General features: G+C 46.9%; 1 protein-coding gene across 2 annotated transcripts in view; it reads right to left on the minus strand.

Moving 5' to 3' along the window:
- Nucleotides 1-16,611: 16,611 nt before the first annotated feature.
- IGSF11 (immunoglobulin superfamily member 11) overlaps nt 16,612-24,384 on the minus strand; it is a 163,714-nt gene continuing 155,941 nt past the window's right edge. For both annotated transcript variants that reach the window (XM_038407343.2, XM_038405631.2), the window contains exons 3-7: nt 22,700-22,907; nt 21,709-21,864; nt 20,527-20,649; nt 20,144-20,294; nt 16,612-19,098 (exon numbers count right to left, since the gene is read on the minus strand). In XM_038407343.2, coding sequence (XP_038263271.1) covers nt 18,651-19,098; nt 20,144-20,294; nt 20,527-20,649; nt 21,709-21,864; nt 22,700-22,907 — 1,086 coding nt within the window. In that variant the 3' untranslated portion in view covers nt 16,612-18,650. The remainder of the gene's footprint in view (nt 19,099-20,143; nt 20,295-20,526; nt 20,650-21,708; nt 21,865-22,699; nt 22,908-24,384) is intronic.

Below are 24,384 nucleotides of genomic sequence, written 5' to 3' on the forward strand. Positions count from 1 at the left end.
CCCGCTGCTGCCACTATTGCTGAATACAGCTGCTCCTCAAGCAGTGGCTCCGAACAACAGAGTCACACCTGCTGCTCTTCTCCTTCCAGCTTTCACTCTGCAGCATGCCAGGGTGGCAGCACCTTGAAAATCTAGTTGAGGCATTGAGAAGAGTTGTGTGTTTCTCATAACAGAGCTGCTTTGGCCAGGGTGATAGCTTTCACAGGCAGCTGTGACACCCAGCTTCTGAGGGCCTGGGCGCTAGTACCTCAGCCCTCCATCCTTGTCAGTATGTATATTAATTGCTCCATATAGCAGCTTCAGTAAGGAGGTGAAAGTCCTAGGGGATCTTCCTTGTAAACATTATAAAGACCTGCTGAGCTGTAGTATTCAGACAAACTCATGGACATTGAGGTGACAATGATTATAGCTGGACAGAAAATAGAGGTTTTAATACAGACAATTTTGACTTTTTTGATGGAAAACCCACCCCCCCTTCCCCAAAAGAGAAGAAAACTAAACAGAAGGCAACCAAAAACAAATCAATAAATAAATACATTCAGATGAAAACTGCCACACACAAAGAAGTTTTCGACTGAAAAATTATTTTTCCCAAGCAAAACAGACAGTTTCCATGAAAATTTTTGTTTAGTCAAAAAACAATTTTCCACTGAATATTATTATTAATAATAAATAATATGCCCAGCAATTGAGCAGTACTTGTAATAATGAACGATCCCTTTCAGACAGCAATCCCAAAGAGCTTATGGCCTATGGACAAGAGAGGGGTCTCAACAATATCTGCCAAGCCCAGCCACTGCTCTTCCTGGCCACTGCTAAAACCCTCATCCATGCCCCATCATCTGATGACTTGACAACTGCAACTCTCTGACCCCGAACCTCTCACCCACCCCTCCCTACAATCTATCCAAACTGCTGCTGCAAAAATCTTCCCCATCACCGGCTGTCCTGACCCCATCAGATCCTTTCAGTGGTTCTCCTTCTGCTTCCACATCTAATTCAAGAGTCTTGTCCCTACCTTGAACACCCGTCACCCACCTACCTCTCTGTTCTCATCTCTTTTCACTTACTCTCCCTCAGAGCCCCTCTGCTCTGCTTGAGCCTCACAGCCAAGCATCCTTTGATGCATCATCCCTCTCCAAGAGCTTCCCTGTCCCTGAAACTGCCTCCTTGACTCCATCTGTCAGGCCAGATGGCCTCCATCCTTTCCTCCTTCAAGTCTCTCCTGAAAACATACTCCTTCCACAAAGTCTGTCATACTCCTTCCCAAGCCCTCTCCTCAAAAGAGCAGGAACAAAAGCAAATGCCTCCTACCCCAAAACATGGAACCAGCCAGGCACATGCCTGACTGGTCTGCTCGGTAACAATACTTCCCATTGTCTCTTTCCCACACCCTTTATCTGCCCATTTTTTTATTGAGGCTGCACGCTCCCTGAAGCAGTAACCTGGTCTTCATCCATACATAAACTCTCCAACAACACGTTTGAGCACTACAAAAAGAATAATAGCTTCATCCAGTCCTGAAATGCAACCTCCTCCAGGGTGGAATGCAGTACCTGGTTAACAGTGTACCGCAATGCTACACAGCAGTGTAGGGCAGGAGGTGAGGGAGACTCCTGTAACTAGTTAACAACGCAAGAGGGTGTTTATGGAGGCAGAATAATTATTCTAACTGCAGTTTTCATTTTGCCAGGCCATCTGGGATCATGGCCCTATTCTTGTGAAAAGCATGATGGGATTTTTATAGCCAGATCCAGAGCAAACTTTACACCCCATTGCAAAAGACAGCACTGTGATCAGCACGGCACCCCCTAGCATCACAGTGTGGGGTGTGGGAGCGGGGCTAACTCAGAGGAATACCACATATTGGATCACCAGTAGCCATTTTCTGCCACACGACGTCCCACGCTGGGCTGTTGCATTCCAGACCATCTCAGGCAGAGCAGCGCCCCCTTCTGAATCTCCATCACCACTTCCAGTAGCACCCTGGGGTTTTTTTCCCCCTTGCGACCTTGTGCGATCTGAAGGTCACAGCCCAAGGTGGTATGAGTGCCGCACTTTACGACACAGGGTTAAGGGAACGATTGCCAAGCCATTGTACTGGAACGGAAGAAAAAGGTGTGTTGCTGGCACCGCTTTTTCTTCTGAGCTTTTCAAAATGATAAGAGTCTAGAGAGATTTAGCTTAAATTAGGTTTACAAATAGCCCAGTGAATAGGGAAATGAGCTGCATATGCTGCATGTTAAAATGTCACCACCACAGGGCCCAATGTGACTGGGATTTGGAACGGAGCCGGGTCCTGAAGATTAGGTGCAAAATGCTGTCAGTCAGGAGCAGGTTGGAAGGTAGCTAGGGCTGCTGCTTGGCGCAGGGTGTCAAACTGCTTGACAAGTCTGCCCCCCGGTGGCAGTTTCTAGCTTTTGTTTTTTGCTTGGAGAAGTAACCTGAGGAAAAGTATTAATCATAGCCTGGTGCAACACTGGACCGAATAGCAGAGCCAGCAGCAGGATGCCCCTGGAGAGTCAGAGTGGCCACCATAATAAAAGGTGTGTCTAGGTGACCATGAAAGAATGGTGATTTTCAAGGTTTAAAGTGCGGTAATGGTCTGGAGGAAAAGTCTATTAAAATGACAACTTGGTGCTCTCTATTTATTCCCTGTCAAAGAGATTTATTCTCCATCCAAAGAAGATTTTTCCTAACTGCTGCCACTGCAGGATCCATCTGGCAGTTGAACATAAAGCTGTGGGTTTAGTCCTTTTAATAAGCGAATGTGCTGGTCGTGGAAGCTGCTGTTCTGACAGCCCTGGAGACTGAAGACTTCTATCCACAGGAGAAAGAAAAGGAGTACTTGTGGCACCTTAGAGACTAACAAATTTATTAGAGCATAAGCTTTTGTGAGCTACAGCTCACTTCATCGGATGCATTTGGTGGGAAAAACAGAGGAGAGATTTTTTTCCACCAAATGCATCCGATGAAGTGAGCTGTAGCTCACGAAAGCTTATGCTCTAATAAATTTGTTAGTCTCTAAGGTGCCACAAGTACTCCTTTTCTTTTTGCGAATACAGACTAACACGGCTGCTACTCTGAATCCACAGGAGAGGCACAGTATCATAGCTAGCTTCCACCACTCCTGCCCTGGCCTCCCTCTTGGCCGTAGGGACCCCGTAGGGCTCAGCAGGTAATTTGATCTCCATGGCACATTCAGTCCTTGGCCTCTTTGCTGAGTCTGCCAGCTGGTGGGAGGGGCACTTAGAGTCAGCTGGCTATTTTCATGATTTGTTACCATTCTCCACGGATGGTGCATAAGATGAAAGCTGATCAAAAATCCCATTAATTCCCATTTTAGGGAGAGATAGCTAGAACCAGGCATAATCGTCCCCTACACTCCTTCAAAGACTTCACTAGAAGTCCTACTGCAAGTGATTGGGACTCAGAAGTCTTAGCCTGCCCTGAAGCCTGCCTGCTGGGGAATGGGACAAAATGCCCAGGACTAAAGCCTATGGGAAAGCAGTTCCCCAATAGATGGGAGTATCAGACAATGAATGGGGAAAGATCATCTAGGAATCCTCCATTCTGAAATAAGAGCCCCCATCCTCCACAGTGGCTGGGTAGAGGGATTCAGCTTCTACACAGAGTCCCTCCTGAGGCAGGGAATCCTGGAAATAAAGAGGGAATCATTCTCAGAAGTGTCTCTTCATGGTTGGCTTCCTTCCTAGCGTCTGCAAGAATCAAGCACCTGCAAGCACGTAAGGTAGCATATATGTGTGGCCTATAGGGTGACCAGATAGCAAGTGTGAAAAATCGGGGCAGGAGGTGGGGGGTAATAGGACCCTATATAAGAAAAGGCCCCAAATATCGGGACTGTCCCTATAAAATCGGGACATCTGGTCACCCTAGTGGCCTAAGAGGCACATACCCAATTCTAGATGCATATTTTGTCGATAAAGTTGTCAGCTTTCAACAATATAAAATCAAAACAAAAGGTTCAGTTTTGGGAGGTTTGATGAAAACCAGAAGAATTCCATGAAAAATAGTGATGAAAACAAAGCATTTATTTTCTTTGTCATTTTGCATGGAAAATAGAATATATTGTTTTGCCTCGCTCGAGAGGCCTTATAGTTACAGTTGTGGAGGCGGACTCTTGAAACCTGGCTTTAATCCTTGCACTTCCACAGACTCTCTGTGTGACTGAAGGCCAGTCACTTAGTCTGGAACTCAGTTCCCCCTCCGTACAATGGCACATCCCTACCTCAGAGGGCCCTTGTGAAGAGCCATCTGTTAATTATGAGGCACAAGAGCCATCTAAGTACTTTAGCTAGGCAGCTAATATAGCTAGTAATGGGTTAAGGAGCCTTTCACCTTGTGTGTTCAGTGATTAAATGCTGTCACAGGCAGATAGCTGTTCACTACCTGTGCGAATTGAGCTGATGGTTTCAGTTCTGGGAGCTTGCATCTGTACCCTAGAAAGTACTGCCACTAATTAGGCCCCTTACTACAGTCTAAGCCAAGAGGTCAAGGACTGATTGGGCCAGGGAGAGTAAACCCTTCCCTGACCACTGAAGGCGTCCTTTCAGGAGTGGTGAAACTAAATGACCCAGTTCCCCGAGCTGGTCACAGTTTGGATGGGTAGTCTCAGCCTTCTGATTGGTTCTAGGGTTTTGCCCCAGTGTCCTTAGAATTCCGAGACATCTGGTCACCGCACCACTAGGCCAGAGCCAGGGAGTGGGGCACTGCTCCTTTAACAGGAGGGGGTTCCGAGTCAGATAGCAGAATGGTCTCTGAGCCACTGTGTGATAGGATATTCACCCAACAGGACCAGACTGGAAGGGGTTAAGGTGGCCAGGTAGGCCAATTAACTGCTCATGCTGCACCTGGAGGAGCAGCCCGGGAGCAGGGAGTTGATTAAAGGAGGCTCAGCTGGGCAGAAATAGGCAGAGCTTAGACAGGGCTGTGGGGGAAAGAGCAGTCATTGTGGGAAGAGGGAGGTGTATTTAGGGGCTGCTGGGAAAGGATGCAGCCATTCTGTGAGAGATGGAAGTTGATTGGGAGCTGGTACTCCCAGAGGGGGTAGAGCTCCTGGACTGGTGCCCAGAGTAGAGTGTGGGCCTGGGTTCCCCTACTGGATGTTGGGGCAGTGGTATCATCAGGGCAGCCTAGGAGAAGGCTGCCTGGGACTGTTTTCATAAAAAGATATTTTGGTGTAACCCTGGCAGGGGAATCAGGGCTGGTGACCTGGTTGGAGGGCTGAGTCATGATGAGGATGCCGTGGTTCCTGGTGTGAGGCAGGCCTACAGAGTGAGGGGACAATAGGAGAAGCACCACCTCAAGAAGGTACACCAACTGGTTGAACTTGTTCCCAGGATGGACACAAGGCAGGTCCTGTGTAGTGAGTGGGCCCTGTCTCACACTGCTCCTTGACCTTCAAGAGATGAATGAGGGGGGTGAGGGAGCAGAGAGCTGGGGCTTGCATGGGAAGGGGGCGGGGTGAGAACAAGTGAGGAGCATAGCAGGAGGTTAAGGTGTCCTGGTACCCAGGAAAAAGGCAGCAGTAGCAGAGCCCCACGAAGTGCACGTGATGTGCTGAGGAAGTGGCAGTAATAATGAATTTATTTGAGGGGGCAAGAAATGGTTGCTTTATTGATCAAGAGTGGAATTGATTTATTGGGGGATTAAACTGATTGACTGCTTTTAGGGGAGGATCTTTCAAATTTTTGGGGGGCTGGCAATCTTGTCTTTGGTGTTTTAGGGCATGGGGGAATTATACATAGTTCTCACAGGGGGGCCACTCTAACCCTCAAGCCACCTCTGTAGGCTACCACCAGGAATAGCTCCTGTGCTTCCGGAAGGCTTTTGGACATCTACAAGTCCATCATTCCCAGCATCAGTTTGCCCTAGGGTCTGGTATTGGTGAGAGGGATCTTTGGGCTACTCTGGGCTCAGCATAAAAATAAGAGAATTGGGGGAGGCAAAGGGGAACTGGAGAAAACCCGGTGCCAGAGAGAACTGGGGCAGGGAAGAACAAGGAAGTGGAGGAGGGGGAGAGGAAGCACACAGGCAGTAGCAGATTAGCCACTGGGGCAATGGGGCCTATGCCTGGGAATCCTTGGAAAAATGGGCACTCCTATGCCCTGACTTGTTGTGCCCGGTGCTTCTTCTGGGGAGTGGGGGAGGCCCCTGTGCCTTGACCCCATTTCCCTGGCAGGGGCACTGAGGGGGGTGCACTTGCTGTGGCCCAGGGCCCCACAAACCCCAAATCTGCCTCTGCACACAGGGAGGAGTTTGAGGGAAGTAAAGAGAAGAAATGCAGGGAATGAGACACAGAAGATAGGCACAGGAAATTGGCAGAGGAAGGGGAGAGAGAGAGCGGGAGAGGAAGAAAGCAAGAGGGGAACCTAACAGCACTAAGCTGAAGAGAGCTAGTACAAGTGAGAAGCAAAAGAAAATAACTCCCAAAAGGGGAGGGACACAGGCAGGGGGAGAGAGAAGCAGAGAAAAAGACATAATGGGGTAGAGGGGGATATGGTGGGGGGGGGGGCAGGGGGCTGGAGAAGAAAGGCAGAGGTGTCTAGGCAGGAGAGGGTAAGATCCATCTATTCAGGATGGAGGCGCATAGGACAAGGGGTGCTGTGCCATGGGGATTTGTTTTGAAAATACAGTCACTGTAGGGATGAGGCATGTGAGCGGAGACAGCACTGAGGGGGCCGGAGCTGTTCTGTGGAGAGGGGTGTTTAGGCTGGTACCATCTGTTGGAACTAAACCACTTTGAAAATCTCCCCTAAGACTCCGGACTCCGCTCAGAGAGAGTTCTTTGGTGCTACATGGCCAGCACCTAGGAAAGCTACTAAGGGAGGGTCTTGTTTAGCTCAATTGGCAGGGGTCTGGGCAATGGAGTGGGCTTAGCTTGTATCCCTGGTAAAGACTGACGTCTGCATGCATGCGATTTCATCAGATCAGTATACACTGTGGCTGACGCAGAATCAATAGCTGTCCTGGTTCTGCTGCACAAAACAGCCATTCTCCTTTAGCCCTAGTGACTGGGCATGTCACATACCCATTTTAACTCCCAACCCTGCAAGCCCCCTGGTAACACATGAGTTATAGCCCCCTAGATCAATGCATGTGGAACTCGTATATGAAAATATAGCTCCTTTCTAGCCTGCTTCCCCAAGAACATAAGTGTTATTTCACCCTTCTACTTCAGAGAAGAAAGCTGCAATCTTTTCAAGTTTAAGGAGAAAGAGAGAGAGGATGGTTTAGCTTAGGGTGCGTTTTACTACAAAGTCCAACTGTGGCCATGGAGAACTCGCATCACTCTTCTTTGGTTAGGAACCAGCTGCCTGGGACCTGATTTTGCCTCTTGCAGAATGTGAGTAGCTCCTGTTGATTTTACTGGAAATTACTTGTATCCTAGGGGGTGAGAGCAGGGCTCCCAGGGAGTTTTGATTCCGTGGGTCTAATCTGTTCCTGTGTAAGCTATGTGAACAGCTGGGTTTGGTATTTTATAGTGCAACTGGGTTTGGGACCAAGGGTAGGAGCAGTGGGAGATCTCTCCCTTATAGGGCTTGCTTAGGACCAACTCCCAGCACTTCTTTACTGTGCCTTTCATAATTTCTGGGCAAATGGGCTAATTAGCCTTGGAGCTCTCTCCAGCCCATCCCCAGTCTATCAATTAGGCACAGCTTTCATAGTCAGGTTTACTCCCAGGCAACTAACTGGGGCTTCAGTGACCAGAGTGCTAGTTCAGCTGCTGTTGCCCTGCTCTCTGTCTCAGTTCCCATTTTCCAAACAATCCAGCAACTCACCTCTGTTCTCACAGACAGTTCGTTGAACCCTTGCAGAAAACAAATGAATTAGTAAAGTGTGGCCTGTTTGTGAATAATTCATGAACAACAAAACTTTTTTGGAAAAAAAAATCTAGGTGAAAGACAATATATCCAGCTCCAATTCCAAATACTCAGTTTTATTAAATCCAGGCCTTGGTGCTAATTCTCAGGCATACAATATAACTGATAGGCATTGTAACACTACACAGTGGTGGGGGTCATGTGGCTCACAAGTCCATTCATAGAGAAGGTCAGTTAGATACACAAACTTTGTGGCTTTGGTAAGTCACTCAGGTTGTGCGCTACACTTCTTATAAAACATAGCCTAACTGTCAGACCACTACTGAGAGCATGTCTGTCATATGCCTCTGGCTTCACTGGCATGAACAGAGATGATGCTGGGGCCTAAATTCAGATCACCAAGTTTCAAACACACCATTTGGGTCAGGGTTTTATTTTTTATTTTATTTATTTATTTTTTTGTTTGGCCCATTATTAAGATTGGGGCTATTTGCAAATTCAGATCTAGAATCAAGCTCTGATTTCAAATACCCCTCAAGCACAGGGTGTTCACAGGTTGAAGCTTGGGTTGAGCCTGTATTCATGGATTCCAAGGCCAGAAGGGACCATTTTGATCATGTATAACACAGACCATAGAACTTCTCCTCCAAAATAATTCCTAGAGCAGATCTTGTAGAAAAACATCCAATCTTGATTTAAAAATTGTCAGTGATGGAGAACCCACCACAACTCTTGGTCAGTTGTTCCAATGGTTAATTACTCACCACTCAAAATTTACACTTTATTTCCAGTCTGACTTTGTCTAGCTTCAACATTCAACCACTGGATCATGTTAGACCCTTTTCTGCTGGAATGAGGAGCTCATTTAAATATTTGTTCCCCATGTAATTACCTGGACTACGGTCATCACCCCTTAACCTTCTTTGTTAAGCAAAATAGATTAAACTCCCTGAGTCTATTGCTAGAAGCCATGTTTTCTAATCCTTTAATCATTCTTCTGGCTCTTCTCTGAACCCTCTCCAATTTACCAATATCTTTCTTGAATTGTGGGCACCAGAAGTGGACACAGTTCCAGAAGTGATTGTACCAGTGCCAAACATAAAGGTAAAATCTCTAATTCTACTCAAGATTAACCTGTTTGTGCACCCCAGGATTGTATTGGTTCTTTTGGCCACAGCATCACACTGGAAGCTCATGGTCAGCTGATTATGCACCATGACCCACCAAATCTTTGGAGTTCCTGTTTTTCCCAGGACAGAGTCCCCATCCTGGAAGTATGGTCTACATCCTTTGTTCCTGGATGTATACCTTTACATTTAGCCCTATAGAAAAACATAATGGTTGCTTGTACCCATCTTACAAATGATCCGGATCACTCTGCATCAGTGACCTGTCCTCTTTATTATTTACCACTTCCCCAATTTTTGTCTCATTTGACAACTTTAAGTGCTGATTTTATGTTGTCTTCCCAGTCTTTATTAAAAAATGTTAAATAGTGTAGGGATGAGAACCAATCTCTGTGGAATGCACCCAATTCCCTGTTTAGTTACCTTTTGAGACCTATCAGTTAGCCACTTTAATCCATTGAATGTCATGTTAATTTTATATTCTAGGGTTTTTTAATCAAAATGTTGTGTGGTACCAGGTCAAACACCTTACAGAAGTCTAAGAATATTACATCAACACAATTACATTTATCAACTGAACTTGTAATCTCAGCCAAAAAAAGAAAAAAAAATCAAGTTAGCTTGACAGGATTTATTTTCCATAAAGCCTTGTTGATTTGCATTAATTACATTGCCCTCCTTTAGTTCTTAATTAATCAAGTCCTGTATCAGCTGCTCCATTATCTTGCCTAGGATCAATGTTAGACTGACAGGCCTATAATTATTTGTGTTGTCCCATTTACCCCTTTTAAAAATTGACACATTAGCTTTCTTCCAGGCTTCTGGAACTTCCTCAGTGCTCCAAGACTAAGTGAAAATCAACATTAATGGTCCAGTAAGCTATTCAGCCTGTTCTTTAACTCGCATCCAAGAGTTTTATCTGGACCTGCTGAATTAAAAATGTCTTTAGTAGCTTCTGTTTAACATCTTCTTGAGATACTCTTGGAATAGAAAGAGGGCTATCAGCACCATATGATGAGACTATAGCATCTGTTTTTCCACAAATACAGAACAGAAATTTATTGAACACTTCTGCCTCTTCTGCATTATTGATGATTCTACCATTTCCATCTAGTAATGGACCAGTTACTATTCTCAGGATTCTTTTTTGTTCCTAATACATTTTAAAATATCCTCCTTAGTGTCCTTAACTCTGCCAACCATATATTTCTCCTTGTCTCTTTACTGCCCTTATCAATTTTCTACAATTCCTAACTTCAGATTTATATTCATTACTATCAACTTCCCCTTCTTCCATTTGTATTTTTATAGCTGCTTTCACTTTCCTCTGTAAACAAAACAAAAAAAATAGCACAACCTTCTTCCTCGATCGTGACTTTTTGGGCATCTAGTAAAGTGTTCTTAAAGGATTCCCGATGATCATTCACATTTTTCTGATTACATTCTTCCTCCCAGCTGATCTGTTTCATAATTCTTTTCAGCTTTGTGCAACTGGCCCTCTTAAAGTGCTGTGTGATTCCTGATCTGGATTTTATTCTACTTGTACTTTATAAATGTGATCAAGTCATGATCTCTTTTCCTAAGCTACCATTAATTTTTAGTTCTCTGATCAGTTCCTCTTTATCTTAGGTCAAGGTCTGATACAGAATTCCCTTGTGTTGGTTCCAACACTTTTTGAGTTAGGAAATTGTCATCTATTATGAATAGAAATTCAAAGGATGTTTTAGTAGTGGCAGCATGAGACCACTGCATATGTCGCTCAGACTGAAGTCCCCCATGATCACACAGCTTTTTTTCCTACACATTGTAGATAGGTGCATAATCATCCTGTTCCCTAGTGTGACTTGATGGTCTGTAACAGAAACCAACTAGTACTCCATCTTGTGTTTTATCTATTAGGAAATTGATCCGTAAACATTTGAGATCAAACCTAGCAGGCTCTGGATATGAGAGAATGTTATGCAATATTGATTCCTGGTCTGATTCAAATCCTAAAATGTATTTTCTGATTCCAGTTCAAATGCAGATAAAATTTTATTAGATCAATTGATCTTAAGATTTCTGCCTTTGGGTACAGCATTTCATAAAGAGTTTAAAAGTCTGACAAATCTGAACCAGAACTCCAGTCCTCTTCTGGTTTCCAGTTGATCTGGATCCAGCTCTGGGACACAGCCTCCTCACCAAGTCTCTTAAGAGTTTATAAAGGGGAAGCCACCCTGACCTAGAGTAGCTGGGCAGGCAAGCAGGTTAGCCTCTTCATTTGCTCTGAGTCCTCTACACATCTTCCATGGCAGATGTGGAAGATTCAGGCAGACTGGGGATGCAGGTCCTTTCTCTGCTCTCCCAAACTAAAGGAGTAGGGCAGAAGTAGAAAAAAATCAGCTCCCTTGAAGCCAGAAACACTGGTTAGTAACAGGTTTCAGAGTAGCAGCCGTGTTGGTCTGTATTCGCAAAAAAAAAAAGGAGTCATCCGATGAAGTGAGCTGTAGCTCACGAAAGCTTATGCTCAAATAAATTTTTTAGTCTCTAAGGTGCCACAAGTACTCCTTTTCTTTTTACGGGTTAGTAACAATACCTCGTTCCTATACAGTGCTTTTTCATCAGTAGATATTCAAAGTGCTTAACAAGGAGTTGTTGTCACCCCAATTTTACAGATAGGGACACAATTTGCCCAAGGGCACCCAGAAGGCCAGTGACCAGTATTCTCCTGAGTCCCAGTCCAGTGCTCCATCCACTACACCACACTGCCTCCCTACGTTGCACCTATACCAGGAGTCTCCTGCCAACACTGTGGGGCTTAGCAGCTGTGTATTGTAAGATGGCTGGTCCCTGTCCTTTACTTCTAGAACAGGCATTCCACAGCCACACCCACTGTGTACTCTTTTCCCACCTTAGTTTCCCAGCCATGGATTGATACATGACAGCTGAGTAACACAGACTGGCGGCAGGTATCTGGGCCAGCTAGGTTTCCTTTATTCTGACTTTTAGACATTGGTATCCATATAATTAATCAGCCCCAAGCTGCAACATTCAGCACCTGCTCCAGGCCTGAGCATCAATAAGGGTTGGGGATGTTCAGACTGAGGCTTTCAGTTAACCCATTATAGAGAAAGGGACCAGCTGTGAAGCTGAGACCTGGCCATTGTTTGCTCTGGGTTCAGGGGGAACCACATACTCAATCCCCTGTGTAAATCACCAGGGACCATAGCACTATGTGCAGGTGTTAAATAATAATCGGTGTAAAAGTTTGGAGTGTTCAGATTTGGACTTCAACCTCATCTCTGCTTACCATGCCCAGTGGGAATAGCTAGGATAGGAAGTGAAACTGAGCAACATTCTGCATCCTTTTACAAGTGATGAGGAAAGCTGGTAATGACAGAGTAAGCCTACTACTGGTACAGACACACTGGCTTGGTGACGAACCTGCATCTGATACAATTCACACATACTTCCAGCAGGTGTCGTCATAGAGCTGCTGAAAAGGCTAGATCTGTGCCCCAAATCCAGAAAGAGGGAGAATAAACCTTAATGACACAATGTTCCTTGTACCACAGCACACACTCAACTTCCTAGTAACCAAGAAGGAACCACCTGTCCCAGACAAGCGCACCTATCTTTCATCCATATCGCTATTCCACATTAACATCTCTCATGACAATAGATTTGCAACAGGTTAGTTTGGAAAATAACCCACTATAGCTTATTGGACTTGGCAAATGCCTCAAATGCATGTGAGTCACAGGTTTGCCTACTTTCTTCCTGATCTCTCTTGTGACTGTGTACATACAATACATACTCACCCTCTCCTCCAATGAACGGATACAGAAAGCAGACTGTCACTTCTGTTTTTCTGCTGCCCTTTTCATGCCCTAGCCCCACCAACCCTCCATGGAGCTCTCTGCCAGCTTTGTCCTTTTATATGATTTCATCCTCCTCACTATTTCTGGGAAGGAAACCTAATCACTACGAGCCAACCTAACACCTACATCCAGACATCCCCAATCTGAGGGCAGCTCAGATCCACAAAGACTGTGAGCATCGTTCATACTCTAAGCCCTTTTTTGAAGGGTGTAGAATTAGGCCTCACAATCCCTGTGTGATTATTCACTTTTAGAGACCATTAATCACATGTTAGAGGTGGAGAAACTGAGGCACAGAGAAGTGATGTGACTTGCCCAAGGTCATCCAGTGACAGTGAGTCAATGCCTTAGGCAATAATAGGACCAAGAAGGCCTGACTTGCATTCAGGCCTGCAAGCAACACATCTCTGAAATGCTATAATGTCTTGCATTTCTTTAAGGCCTTTCATCCCAAAGCACTTTGGGATTTTTTCCATATGTGCCTGACAAAGTTCCTTCCGGGGGCCAGATCAGCATTTCACTGGCCAAGAATACACATTTGTATTGTGCTGTGTGTTACATGACAGTCTTGTCTCTCTGTCCTCAGTGTTACATCATGGGTGAAAGAATTAAGTCCCAACAATTCTCTTAGCATATTTCTGTGATGCTTTCTATTCTTAATTCTGTGGCTTTGTCTAATACTGCACTGGCCTTTCTATGTGGCCACTTCTAGCTATGACTTCAATCACCGCTGCATTGGTATAGATGGGCTTTGCATGGGCCCAAATATAGCCAGGCATAAGTGGTCCTATGTTGCCTTCCCTCAGAAGTCCCTGCATAGCGAGGCATGCCAATAGTGGAAGGGGGTGTGCCCCCTGTGCATGGCCCTGAAAGCAGGCATTCTGGACTCTGTAAGTTAGAGTGATGCCACTGAAAAGCCAGTGACCCAAGTCACTCTAGCTCTCTGTGCCTGTTTCCACATTTTGTGACATTAGGATGGTAATACTTAGTTACCCACCTTGGCACAGTGCTTTGAGATACTCAAAGGCAAAGTGCTATATAAGGGCAAGTGTATATTGTCACTGTTACTATGAGGGGAAATCTGGTTCCAGACTCAGCATCTCAGGCCCAGCTCTGTGAAATGTAACAACTGAAATACATACAATCAAACTAAATAGCAGGGGCTCTTGGCTTTAATGTGGCAGGTAGACCCTTTGGATCATGTGTCGCAGGCTGTGCGACAACAGCTCTCCCATAAAACTGTATCAGTTAGAAACTGGTTGTGAGTAAGTGTTGCTCTTGTCCCTTCTTAAGCATGAGTTAATAAATCCAAATCCAGAAGCTGACCTGCCTGTATAAAATCCCAAAGAATCCTCTTCCAGCTCTCCATACAAGCCATGTCTTAATCTCCTCTCCTCTATGCTCTTTGGGTTTTTTTTTTCAGGGTAGATTAAAATCCTGCCAACCCATGTTCTCATTCAAGCTCATTGTTGGGGCGGGGGGGGGGGAGGAGAAATTAAAAACACAACATGTACTTGGGGGAAGGGATAGCTCAGTGGTTTGAGCATTGGCTTGCTAAACCCAGGGTTGTGAGTTCAATCCTTGAGGGGGCCATTTAGGGATTTGGGGCAAAAATTGGGGATTGGCCCTGCTTTGAGCAGGGGGTTGGACTAGATGATCTCCTGAGGTCCCTTCCAACCCTGATATTCTGTGATTCTATTTTGGTTAGCCACCTTAACATGGGCCCAATCCTGACACTCACAGGAGGTCCTGTACCTATCAGGGATTCTAGTCACAGGAGCAAGCACTGCTTGCAGAACCAGGACCTAATATTAAAGAAAACAAGGACTTTTCATTATCACCAGCAGGATGCGTCAGCACCCCAAAGAGAGAGACTTCTCTTTGAGCCCACCAATGGCCCTAGCAATGTGTCCTATGCCTTGCTCGAAAGCATCTTTCTTCCCACTCCTGTGCAATGTGACCTCCTAGAGAAACCTTTCCCCAGGCTGGATGACAGCAAGAATTAGGCAGCAGCTCTGGGTGATTGCAATGCCAGTGAGCTCTCTCCTTGTAAGAGCTTCCCTTTGAGGAGTGACTGCCTGGACCTGCCTTAGGAGAACAGCACACAGCACATAGCCCTTCAGGGTGTCGTCCCCCAGACAAGTGCCTGCCACCAGACTCATCACTGTAGGGGAAGACGCCATTTGAAAATGGCACTAGAATGCCAGGGCTTCAGCTTTTCAGCCCATCTGTTCAGTCTTAAGTGCTGGCTCAGTTATTTACATTTCCTCTCTTGTGCCCTGATCTCCATCCTACCCTGGGCACAACTCTGCATTAACAAACACCGTATCAGACTCAGTGGAGGCACTCCCCACAAGGCAAGAGCACTGCAGTAATGGAAAACCCTCACACCTTCTGGTATGTCCTCACTCTGATTTTTCTGGTTGCTGGCTAATTTGTGCGTGTGTGTGGCATGTCCAGTTGGTTGGGCACTTTTCAACAAAATGTTCTTTTTCATCAAACAATTGCTGATTCCAGCAAAGCATTGTGGTTTCGATGAAGGATCAGTTTTGACACATTTGACTCAAGTTTGGAAATAGTCAAAATGTCCAATTTTGTTCCTTCTGGAACAGCTGTGCGACAGCTACAACTCCCTGGGCTACTTCCCCATGGCCTCCTCCCAACACCTTCTTTATCCTCACCACAGGACCTTCCTCCTGGTATCTGTTAACACTTCTACTCCTCAGTCCTCCAGCAGCACATCCTCTCACATCCAGCTCCTTACACACCCCTCACCAACAGGAGTGAGCGGCTTTTTAAACCCAGGTGCCCTGATTAGCCTGCCTTAATTGATTCTAGCAGCTTCTTGATTAGCTGCAGGTGTTCTAATCAGCCTGTCTGCCTTAATTGTTTCCAGAAAGTTCCTGATTGTTCTGGAACCTTCCCTGTTACTTTACTCAGGGAAAAGGGACCTACTTAACCTGGGGCTAATATATCTGCCTTCTATCACTCTCCTGTAGCTATCTGGCCTGACCCTGTCACAACTTACTCTTGCTCATACTGAATTCAGTTTTATGAATTCCTTTTTTTTTAAGGAAAAAATAGGGAAGACAAAACAGAATGTAGCAGAGCAACAATGCTGAGATAGCTACACCCAGCACTGAGCAAGTTAACGGGTACCAGTTTGCTACAATCAGCATGTATTGAAAGCGGAAAACCTCATACGCTATGGCAGTGAATATTTCCCATGCCTGGTTCACAGGGTCTGAACTTTAGTTAATTTCCAAACAGGTTTTCTCCCAATATCAAACCTGAGGCCTGATCTAAAGCCCTTTGGAGTCAGTGGAAGTTTCTGGCTCGGGCCCTTAGTCAGTCTCAGTGAGGACTAGGAATATGCCATGTTTCAGGTTATGAAGATCAGCTATGCTGCAATACGTGTGAGGAAAAAATGTGGTGATTTTTAAAACCCTTTTTCCCATTACCACAACTCAGCACCAGCAATTTCCCTCTGACCAGCAAGAAAATAAAGCTCACCTTTGGGCCAAGAGAGGGAGCACACAGGCTTGGTAAATTACATCCCCAGGGAGAATGTGTCAGAGAGCTATGAGCAAGCAAAACCAGGAGGCTATAACTGAAGCCATTCTGCAATCTTAACTAAAGTGTTTGTTACCAATGAATGCAATAATAGGGGCAAGAATTGTCATGTGGTCAGACAGGTCACCTTTGGGGAGAGTTTCAACAATAGCAGATAGAAATGTAAAGAACTAGGGTGAAAGAAAGAAGCCAGCAAAAAAAGTTCCCTTTTATATGAATAAAATTTTATTGAATTTTAGACAATTAGAAAGAATAAAGAAAGAGGAGTGAACAGTCTCATGAAGGGTAGAACCAGAAGAGTTTTCCCAACCCCTGAAGCAGGGCTGCCAAGGGGCAGCATCCCTTTTAAATGTCACAGAGGAGTTGTTACAAAATCAGAGAGAATCTGTTGGGATATTTTTCACATTAGGATTTTGAAAGCTGCTCTCCCCCTCCAAGCAGTCAAGGGAGAGACTGCTCCCTGTGAAAGGTGTGTAAACCAAGCAGCCGTCTGTCTGGGAGGTTTGTAATATCTGTGGACAGAGTTGGGGGCGGGGGTTGCAAATAGGATGGTTGGTTTTTGTTTTTCTTTAAGCAAAGAAGGCACAAAATCTCAGCCAAGCTTCAAACCCATGCAGCCCTCAGTGCAATGGCTGTGCTCACATGGAGTCCAGGAGCCTCCCAGCAGTGTCTGTGGGATGATGAAAGATGGCCCCTGCAGCATCTGTGCCATATTGAAGAGAAAGCAGGGGAGGAGGAAGAGGATGATAGTGGTAAATTTATACAGCTTCCTCTTCCAATGTAGGGTCAGGGATAAGGACAGCAGCCTCCCTTTCCTGGGGCCAAGGGGGAGCCTCTGGTGCTTTAGTGTGTGGGGAGGGGAGGGGTCCCTTTAAGTATGTCAGTGTCAGCATTATGAAGGAGGTGCCTTTGGATGTCAGGATGTGGCTCCACCCTCCTTGAGGCAGCAGGCTCCAGCCCCCTTGTAACAGCAGGACCCTCAAATGGTTTAGACCCTCAGCTTTGATTAAGGCTATTTAGTCACAAGAGAAAAACTTGGCTGTATGTGAGGTGTGGCCTGGAGGCAACAGAGCACCATGCACAACTGCCAGTGTGAGGTGCCCCAGAGACCTGTCCACATGGCATGGAGGGAATGGAGCAGATAGCTAGAACACCTGCCCCATGAGCTCCTCCACAAGCCCCCTGCTTTCACTCTTTCTAAAGAGCAGTACTTAAAACCAAACCCCGACAAACCCAGCATCCAGCAAGGGAGGAGTAAATATGGTGCCTCAGTGCCAGGGGCCCTCCCCCCCCCCCCAGTTTGACAAGCACTGTGCTAGGACCATGCAGGCCAGCCCCAAAACAGCCTGGTAGGGAGACCCTGCCATGCAAAGGCCAAAGCTAAGCCCAGCTCATTGGGAATTTAAGCCACACGCCCAGAAACAGTGCGGCTCTTCAGCCATGGAGCCTTTTGGCCAGCCCGGCAGGAGCTGCCTGCTGCTTCCCACCCCACACAATTCCTTTATGCCTCTGAGAAAACTCCCGCTGCAGCAGCCGCACATCCTCCTTCCAAGCGGCTTTTTGGGGAACGAGGCCCCGATGGCAGCGGTTTCCAAGGAGGCAAAAGGGGCTCCGGAAGCATCCAGAACTAGTGCAGGGAAATCGTCCAGTGTGGAAAGAGAGAAGGAAACAGAAATAAATAAATAGAACTTCCAAGCCCATCCCCCACCCCTTCTGCTCTGGCTGGTGGGTCTGTATCTGCGTTGGCCCTTTGAAATGGGCCTGGCATGGCCAGCATCTCCTCGCTCACCTCTCTGATTCCATCGCCCGTTCTCGGGCTGGCGGTGGGCGCGTGAGCAGCAGAGCTGATGTCCTTCCGCTGCCCTTTCCAGCTCTCCTCATGAACCCCACCCAACTCGCCTACCCCTTGGAAATCAAAAAACGCCAAACTCCACATCAGGTGGAGATTAGAAACAAACAAGCATCCCCTGCAAGGGCCCGGTGCCCTTGGGGCCCCTCCCTTGGCCTTGGCACATCTGTGAGATCCAGCTGGTGTGGCAGAGCCCCCTGAGATTCTGAGGGCGGTATGGCGAAGAAAGGACCATCGCATTGGAAGGTTAAAGTCTAGTGAAGGGGGGCGGGCACTAGGGAGAAGCACGTCTTTCCTCTTCATCCTGTTTCGGGGAGAAAGAGGAGGGTCTCTTGGCCAGATCTTCACCCCATCTGGTACGATAGCTTCTTGCTTTCTTTACACCCACTCTCACTTCCTACACCAGGGAGCCTGCCCGGCTCTGGGCTGGCACCATGACAGGCACAGCCCCTATCCGCTCCAATGTCGCCTGGCTCACGGCATAGGAGCGTGTGTGCTGAGGCCTTGGCTTGCGGCTGACTGAGCCATTGCTCCTGGCTACCTCCTGTGGGGAAGGTGCCGTGCCGGCAGTCACCACTAGCGTCTTGGGTGGAGCTGGGGACGGGTGGCCTCCATTGGCATAGACAGGGCGGGTGTTGGCGCTCCCGGAGCGGGAGAAGGGCTGGCGCACGTTATTGTTATTGCTGAAGCGGGTGAAGGAGTTGGTGGCGTGATTGGCTTTGGGGTCATTCCAGTAGCGACTGTTGTAGGTGTTGGAGGAGGTGAGGGTGTCATTCTCTGAGGACGATGCATCACCATGGAACGCTTTCATGGCCGAAGAGCATTTGGGTGGCAGGTCGTCCTCCCTAGAAACAGAGGGCAGGAGATCAGAATCCTGTCTGTAACCCCCTCATGCCCCTGACCTCCCTCCACAGAGCAGGGCGCAGTTTTTCCACACACAAAATATTTTGGCAACAAATACTGATTCAGTGACACCGAAACATTTTGTGAATTCATGTTGATTTCGCTGAACTGTCTGTTTGGGGGGGGGGGGAACCATCAAAAGAAAATTCAGGTAAATTAATGGTTCCATTATCAGAGTTCTAAAGGAATTCTTATTTCTAAATTTCCATTAATTTTATTTTTAAAACTTGTAAAAATGCTCAAAATCAAAATGAAACAATTTGTTTCACACAAAATGATTTTTTTTTAATTTGCTAAAAATTTCAAACAGTTTTGTGGTCAGGGGGCCTGAAACAAGGTTTTTTTTCATAATTGCTAATGAACCAAAAAATCCGTTACTCACCCAGCTCTAGTGGCAACGGTGATCAAAGGTGCCAGGTGATGGATGCAGTAACCAAGGGCATCATCCTGTCCTGATCACACATCATCTGTCATGACTCTCATCTTAGTTCTTATTAATTATCCCATCTGCTAGCATTGTGCCACTGAGGCAAAAATCCCAGGGAAGCAGCTGTGTGTTTGCGGGGTAAGGACGCTAACCAGGGACAGGGCTGTAACCTTGGACAAAGTTGCTTCTCTCTCCCCAGAGCCCTCCCCCACTGCTGTTTGGTACCATGGCATAGGATGCCTCACTCATCTTACACCCACATTCATCCCTTCAGTTTTGAAATCTCTCTCCCCACATAGCCACTGCTGTCAGCCTCCATCCCCCTTGTGTAAAGACAGGGTATGCAAAAATCTCCCACCCCCGCTGCCTCACTTACAAGAATTCAAACCTCCTCTGCTCATCCAAAAGTTTGCTATCTCTATCATTTGCCTCCATTTTCTGGATGCAGGTGCTCTTGGCAGCCCCAGTGAACATCAATGGGATCAGCATGGGGGAGTGAAGATCACTCAGAGCCAGCCCTGACCCGAGGTTCATTGCGATCTGTCTGCCCTGAGTCCAACCTTATCTCATTGGGAATCTCCTCCTCCTCTTCCTCCTTGTGTTTGTTCTTCCAGTAAACCAGTGCCACAGCCACCAAGACAATGCAAACAATGAGCACAACTGCACCCGTGGCAACGGCTCCAGCAATCAGGCCAACGCTCCGGGGATGAGCTGTGGGGGACATGGAACAAAAAGGAAAGGAAGAAATCAGGGTTAGGGTGCAACCTGGAGCTCTACTGGTTGGAGCTAGGGAAGAACATGGTGGCCCAGATCGGTCTCCATCCCCACAGTCGTGGGCACTAAGATCCTGTAGAGGTGGGATGGCTCGGGATATACATGGTTACACTTGTCACCAGAGCAGAGCTCAACTGCATGGTCAAACCTCCCATTGGAATGTACTTACGTGCAATGACTTGCAGGTCCAGAAGGCAGGTGCTGGTTCCAATGGCATTAGAAGCCACGCACTGGTAAAGACCTGACAACACAGTGCTGATATTCCGGAGGGTGACCGTGCCCTGGACTTGGTCTAGACAAGCAGGAAGAAAAAGAAGGATTTATACATAACCTCTCCAGAAAACCATGAAAAGGCAAATCCAGCAAATAGAGAATTCTGGTGTGAGACTCTTGAGAGATAAATAAATTAGGAAATAACCCTCAGATAGAAGCATCTCTCTCACTCACAAACACACAAAGATTAGGTCTTTAAGGAGCTTACAGTAGATGTTTCTTTTTCTTTTTATAGATGAATTTTTCTACATGAAAGCTTGAGGCTGATACTGTGCATGAGAAGAGAGCCAGGCAAAATACAAGCAAGGGATGTGCAACCTTCACCACACAGGTCTTCCCATAGAATTCAATTCTGCCCTGCAGCCCCCTCTGCTTGTCCAGTCCTGGCTCTCCATACAGGTTTGCCAATGCCCCTCACTCCTGTTTTATACAAAAATGAAAGGATCCCATACCAACTGAAAGTCTGGAGTAAGTTAAGGTAGAAGACTAGAAATAGGGGGGTTGCCATTCGGCCAGTACACCAAGACAAATTTCTATGTCTCACGAGTGGTACCATGGGATTTTTTCAGAACCAAAAGTGATCAGGGCCCTAGCTTTATTTCACATCTGGAGGACAGCTGATCCAGAAGCACAGCACCTCTCGGCACAACACTGCAGAATAGGGGTAAGTCCTCAGATTCAAGAAATTACAAAATTCTTTGGGTGATCCTAAGGCTACATTTCCATAATTTCCAGTCCTTGGCTATTTGAGTTTACTTTGAAATGCATTTTAATCTGTGAGGCCTGCAAAATCAGTAGTAACCTGTGAACATTTTGGCCACAATTTTTTTTTTGTTGACCAGTTGTAGCCCAAGAGGCATTTCCTATATGAAGAAAGACTATATTGAGAATGGCCACTAGAGGGCACCCAAGACACTATGGCTGTCAAGTCACTCTTATTCCCCACAGGGTACCTTTTTTACGAACAAGTGACTGTGCAGTGACTCGGGAATCTTGATAAGTTGTGTCATTACTGGCAGCACAGATAAACCAAGCCAAATTAGCTACTTGGGGAAGAGGAAGATAATAGAACGAGCACCTTGCGTGGCAGTCGGGGGTAGCCTGGGGGCGTTGTCCAACTTCTCCCAGAGGTATGTCGGCCGAGGGATGCCTTCTTCTGAGTTGCAGGTCAGGGTGATATCACTGCCAATATCCAGGGACCCCTGAATTCTGCAGAGCGGAGTGGAAGGAGGAACTACAATGAGAGCAGAGGGGAAAGCAACAGCATATCAGGAGGCATTTCCAACAGAGGTCCTGGGTTCTTGCTGCTCACCCGCTGCCTGTGAGTGTGCCCCGAGGTCCAAGAAAACAGTGTCACGGATGTGAGAAATAGTGTGCAGCTGAAAGGCAGTGAAAGGGCGGAATGGGGCAGGGGGGAGACTGACAGGGAAGACACAAGAGCCCCACTAAAACTCTGGCACGAAAAAGGAAAGTGTAACTTTGTCCTGGCCACTTTGCATTTGACCCATGCCTGGGAAGAAGAGCATCTGCAGTTCCCTTGCTGGGATCACATAATAAATCCTTCCTTCATTAAATCCTCCTGCTCCATAGCATATGCTGGTTACGCGCTGAGGACGGGAAAACGTTTTCCCCCATGAAACAGTAATGGCACATGGGTCCAAGTGAATTCCTGGGGGATCTACAACCTACTATGAAGCACTCAGTACGGGCCACTTTTAGGGGAGGGAAACTAGAGTCAAGAACCACAGGTCTGTTCCATTCTCTTGTTGTTATGTAGGAAACTGTCATGACCTCTTTAATATACCTACCCGCAAGACACCCTCATCCCCTCAGTACATTCTCCAAAGCACCTCACATCCGAGCCCCAAGAGCCCTTTGTCCCTCCAATATGTACACATGCACAAGATACCTTCCCATACCCCCGAGTACAGCCATCAGCCCCACCTCACAACCTACCCCCAGTGTTTCTAGGTCACCCCCAACACATACCCAGACTGTCTTGTTCCCCAATGCATATCCCACCACATACACAGAGAACTCCCTTGTCTCCTCACTCCCAATACACACACCCAAGACGGTGAGTCCAATGACTCCAATGTTCCTGCCACCTCGGTCTGGAAGGTTGTTGACCAAACACTGGTAAGTGCCAGTGTCCGAAAGCTGGGTGTTGTTGATGAAGAGGGAGGCACTGGTGGTTGGCATTGTCCCTGCAAACCCCACTCGCCCATGGAACCGGGGTGCACCACCAAAGATCTGCCCCCCTTGGTAGAGAATAACCTAGAAAAGAAAGAAGGATTGGACATCTCTCTGTACTGGCTGCTGTGAGGAAGCAAAGTGTGTATTACAATGAGGGGCAAATCAGAAAGAGCCAGCTCCTTATGGACCTCAGTGAAACCAAATGCCAATTGACAGTAGCTCCCATGCAGATGCACTGTGATAGCGGAGTTCCTCTAAGGGAGGATAGCATGGGAACTCAGCAGTGGCCTCAGGGGCAGAGAGTGTGTGTGTGTCAGTAACACACTGCAATGGGCTCTCTTCTCAGAGGCAACCTGCCAGGTTCCCAAGTGTATTTCTCTGACAGGATCTCAGATGTCTGCTGCCTCCTCCTCATTCATGCAATGTCAGTATCCACCAGGCGGACGGACTCAGAGAATGAATCTCCATGGCTTCCTGAGCTGCAGCCCTGAGTGTTTTGTTAGAGACAGGCACTGGTGGGTGAGCAGCCAGGGTCACTTTAGTTCTCCCCTTGGTGGAGCTGCCCTAACATGATTTGAAATTGCCCGTTCAGTTCATTGCAATGATCCTCACCACCAGGCAGCCAGGCCCCAGGAAATAACAAAGGGGTATAGTCACTAGTCACCGACTGCTAACACAGCTGGAACAACAACATGAGCTGCTGAAAACCAACCGCGCTTCACTGGTGGATTCCAGAATTCACAACGGAACCTCAAGTGCCTAGGGAGGTGAGCTGGCCTGGGACAAGTGAATTTCAGAACAAGGTTTTCTAAAGTTTTCTAGCCGTCTGAGCATAAGGCCCAGTGGTTCTCAAACTATGGTCCCTGGACCATCACAGAGATATTGAGTCCCTCTTGATGTCCTTCAGAATGAAACCTCACAAGCAACAAGCAGTGGGGTGTTAGGAGGACTGTGGGTCCAGAGAACATCTGTCTCTTAAACAGTGTTCTTCAGAATGGAAGTACTGCAGAACCCCAGTACAAAGGGATCCATCATCCTTTCAGCTTCAGCCTTAACTGCTTCCAGATCCTCCAGAGCCACCTCCAATCCCACACCACAGAGTGCCCCAAGCTAGGCCATCCTCCTAATGCCCCATTCTACCCACCGAATATCTGGAATCCAGATCAGCTCACGCTACACTGGATACCTGCCCAGTGTGTAAGTCAAACCAGAACAACTGAGGAGACAGGATACAAGTTAGATGCCAAATAAGATAGTGGGGAAAGAATTAGAAACACAAGGCAAGAGTAAGGAACACAGGGCACATACAGCAACATGGGAAGACATGCTAGGACACAGGGTGACAATTGGAGACACAGAAAGATGTAAAAGCACAGAGTCAATATTGGTTACAAAAAGGCAGCGGAGCTAGATGGGATGACAATTCAAGCACTATAAATTCTGCCAAAGAACCTCAGTCCTGACCTTCATCACCCTACTGCTCCACTGCCCAGGAATGCTTTGTCTTCTGAGATGCCCTATCCTGAGTCAGGAGCTGGTGACACTAATGCAGAATTCC

Source organism: Dermochelys coriacea, chromosome 1 (assembly GCF_009764565.3).
Source record: "Dermochelys coriacea isolate rDerCor1 chromosome 1, rDerCor1.pri.v4, whole genome shotgun sequence".
NCBI classification, from domain to species: domain Eukaryota; kingdom Metazoa; phylum Chordata; order Testudines; family Dermochelyidae; genus Dermochelys; species Dermochelys coriacea.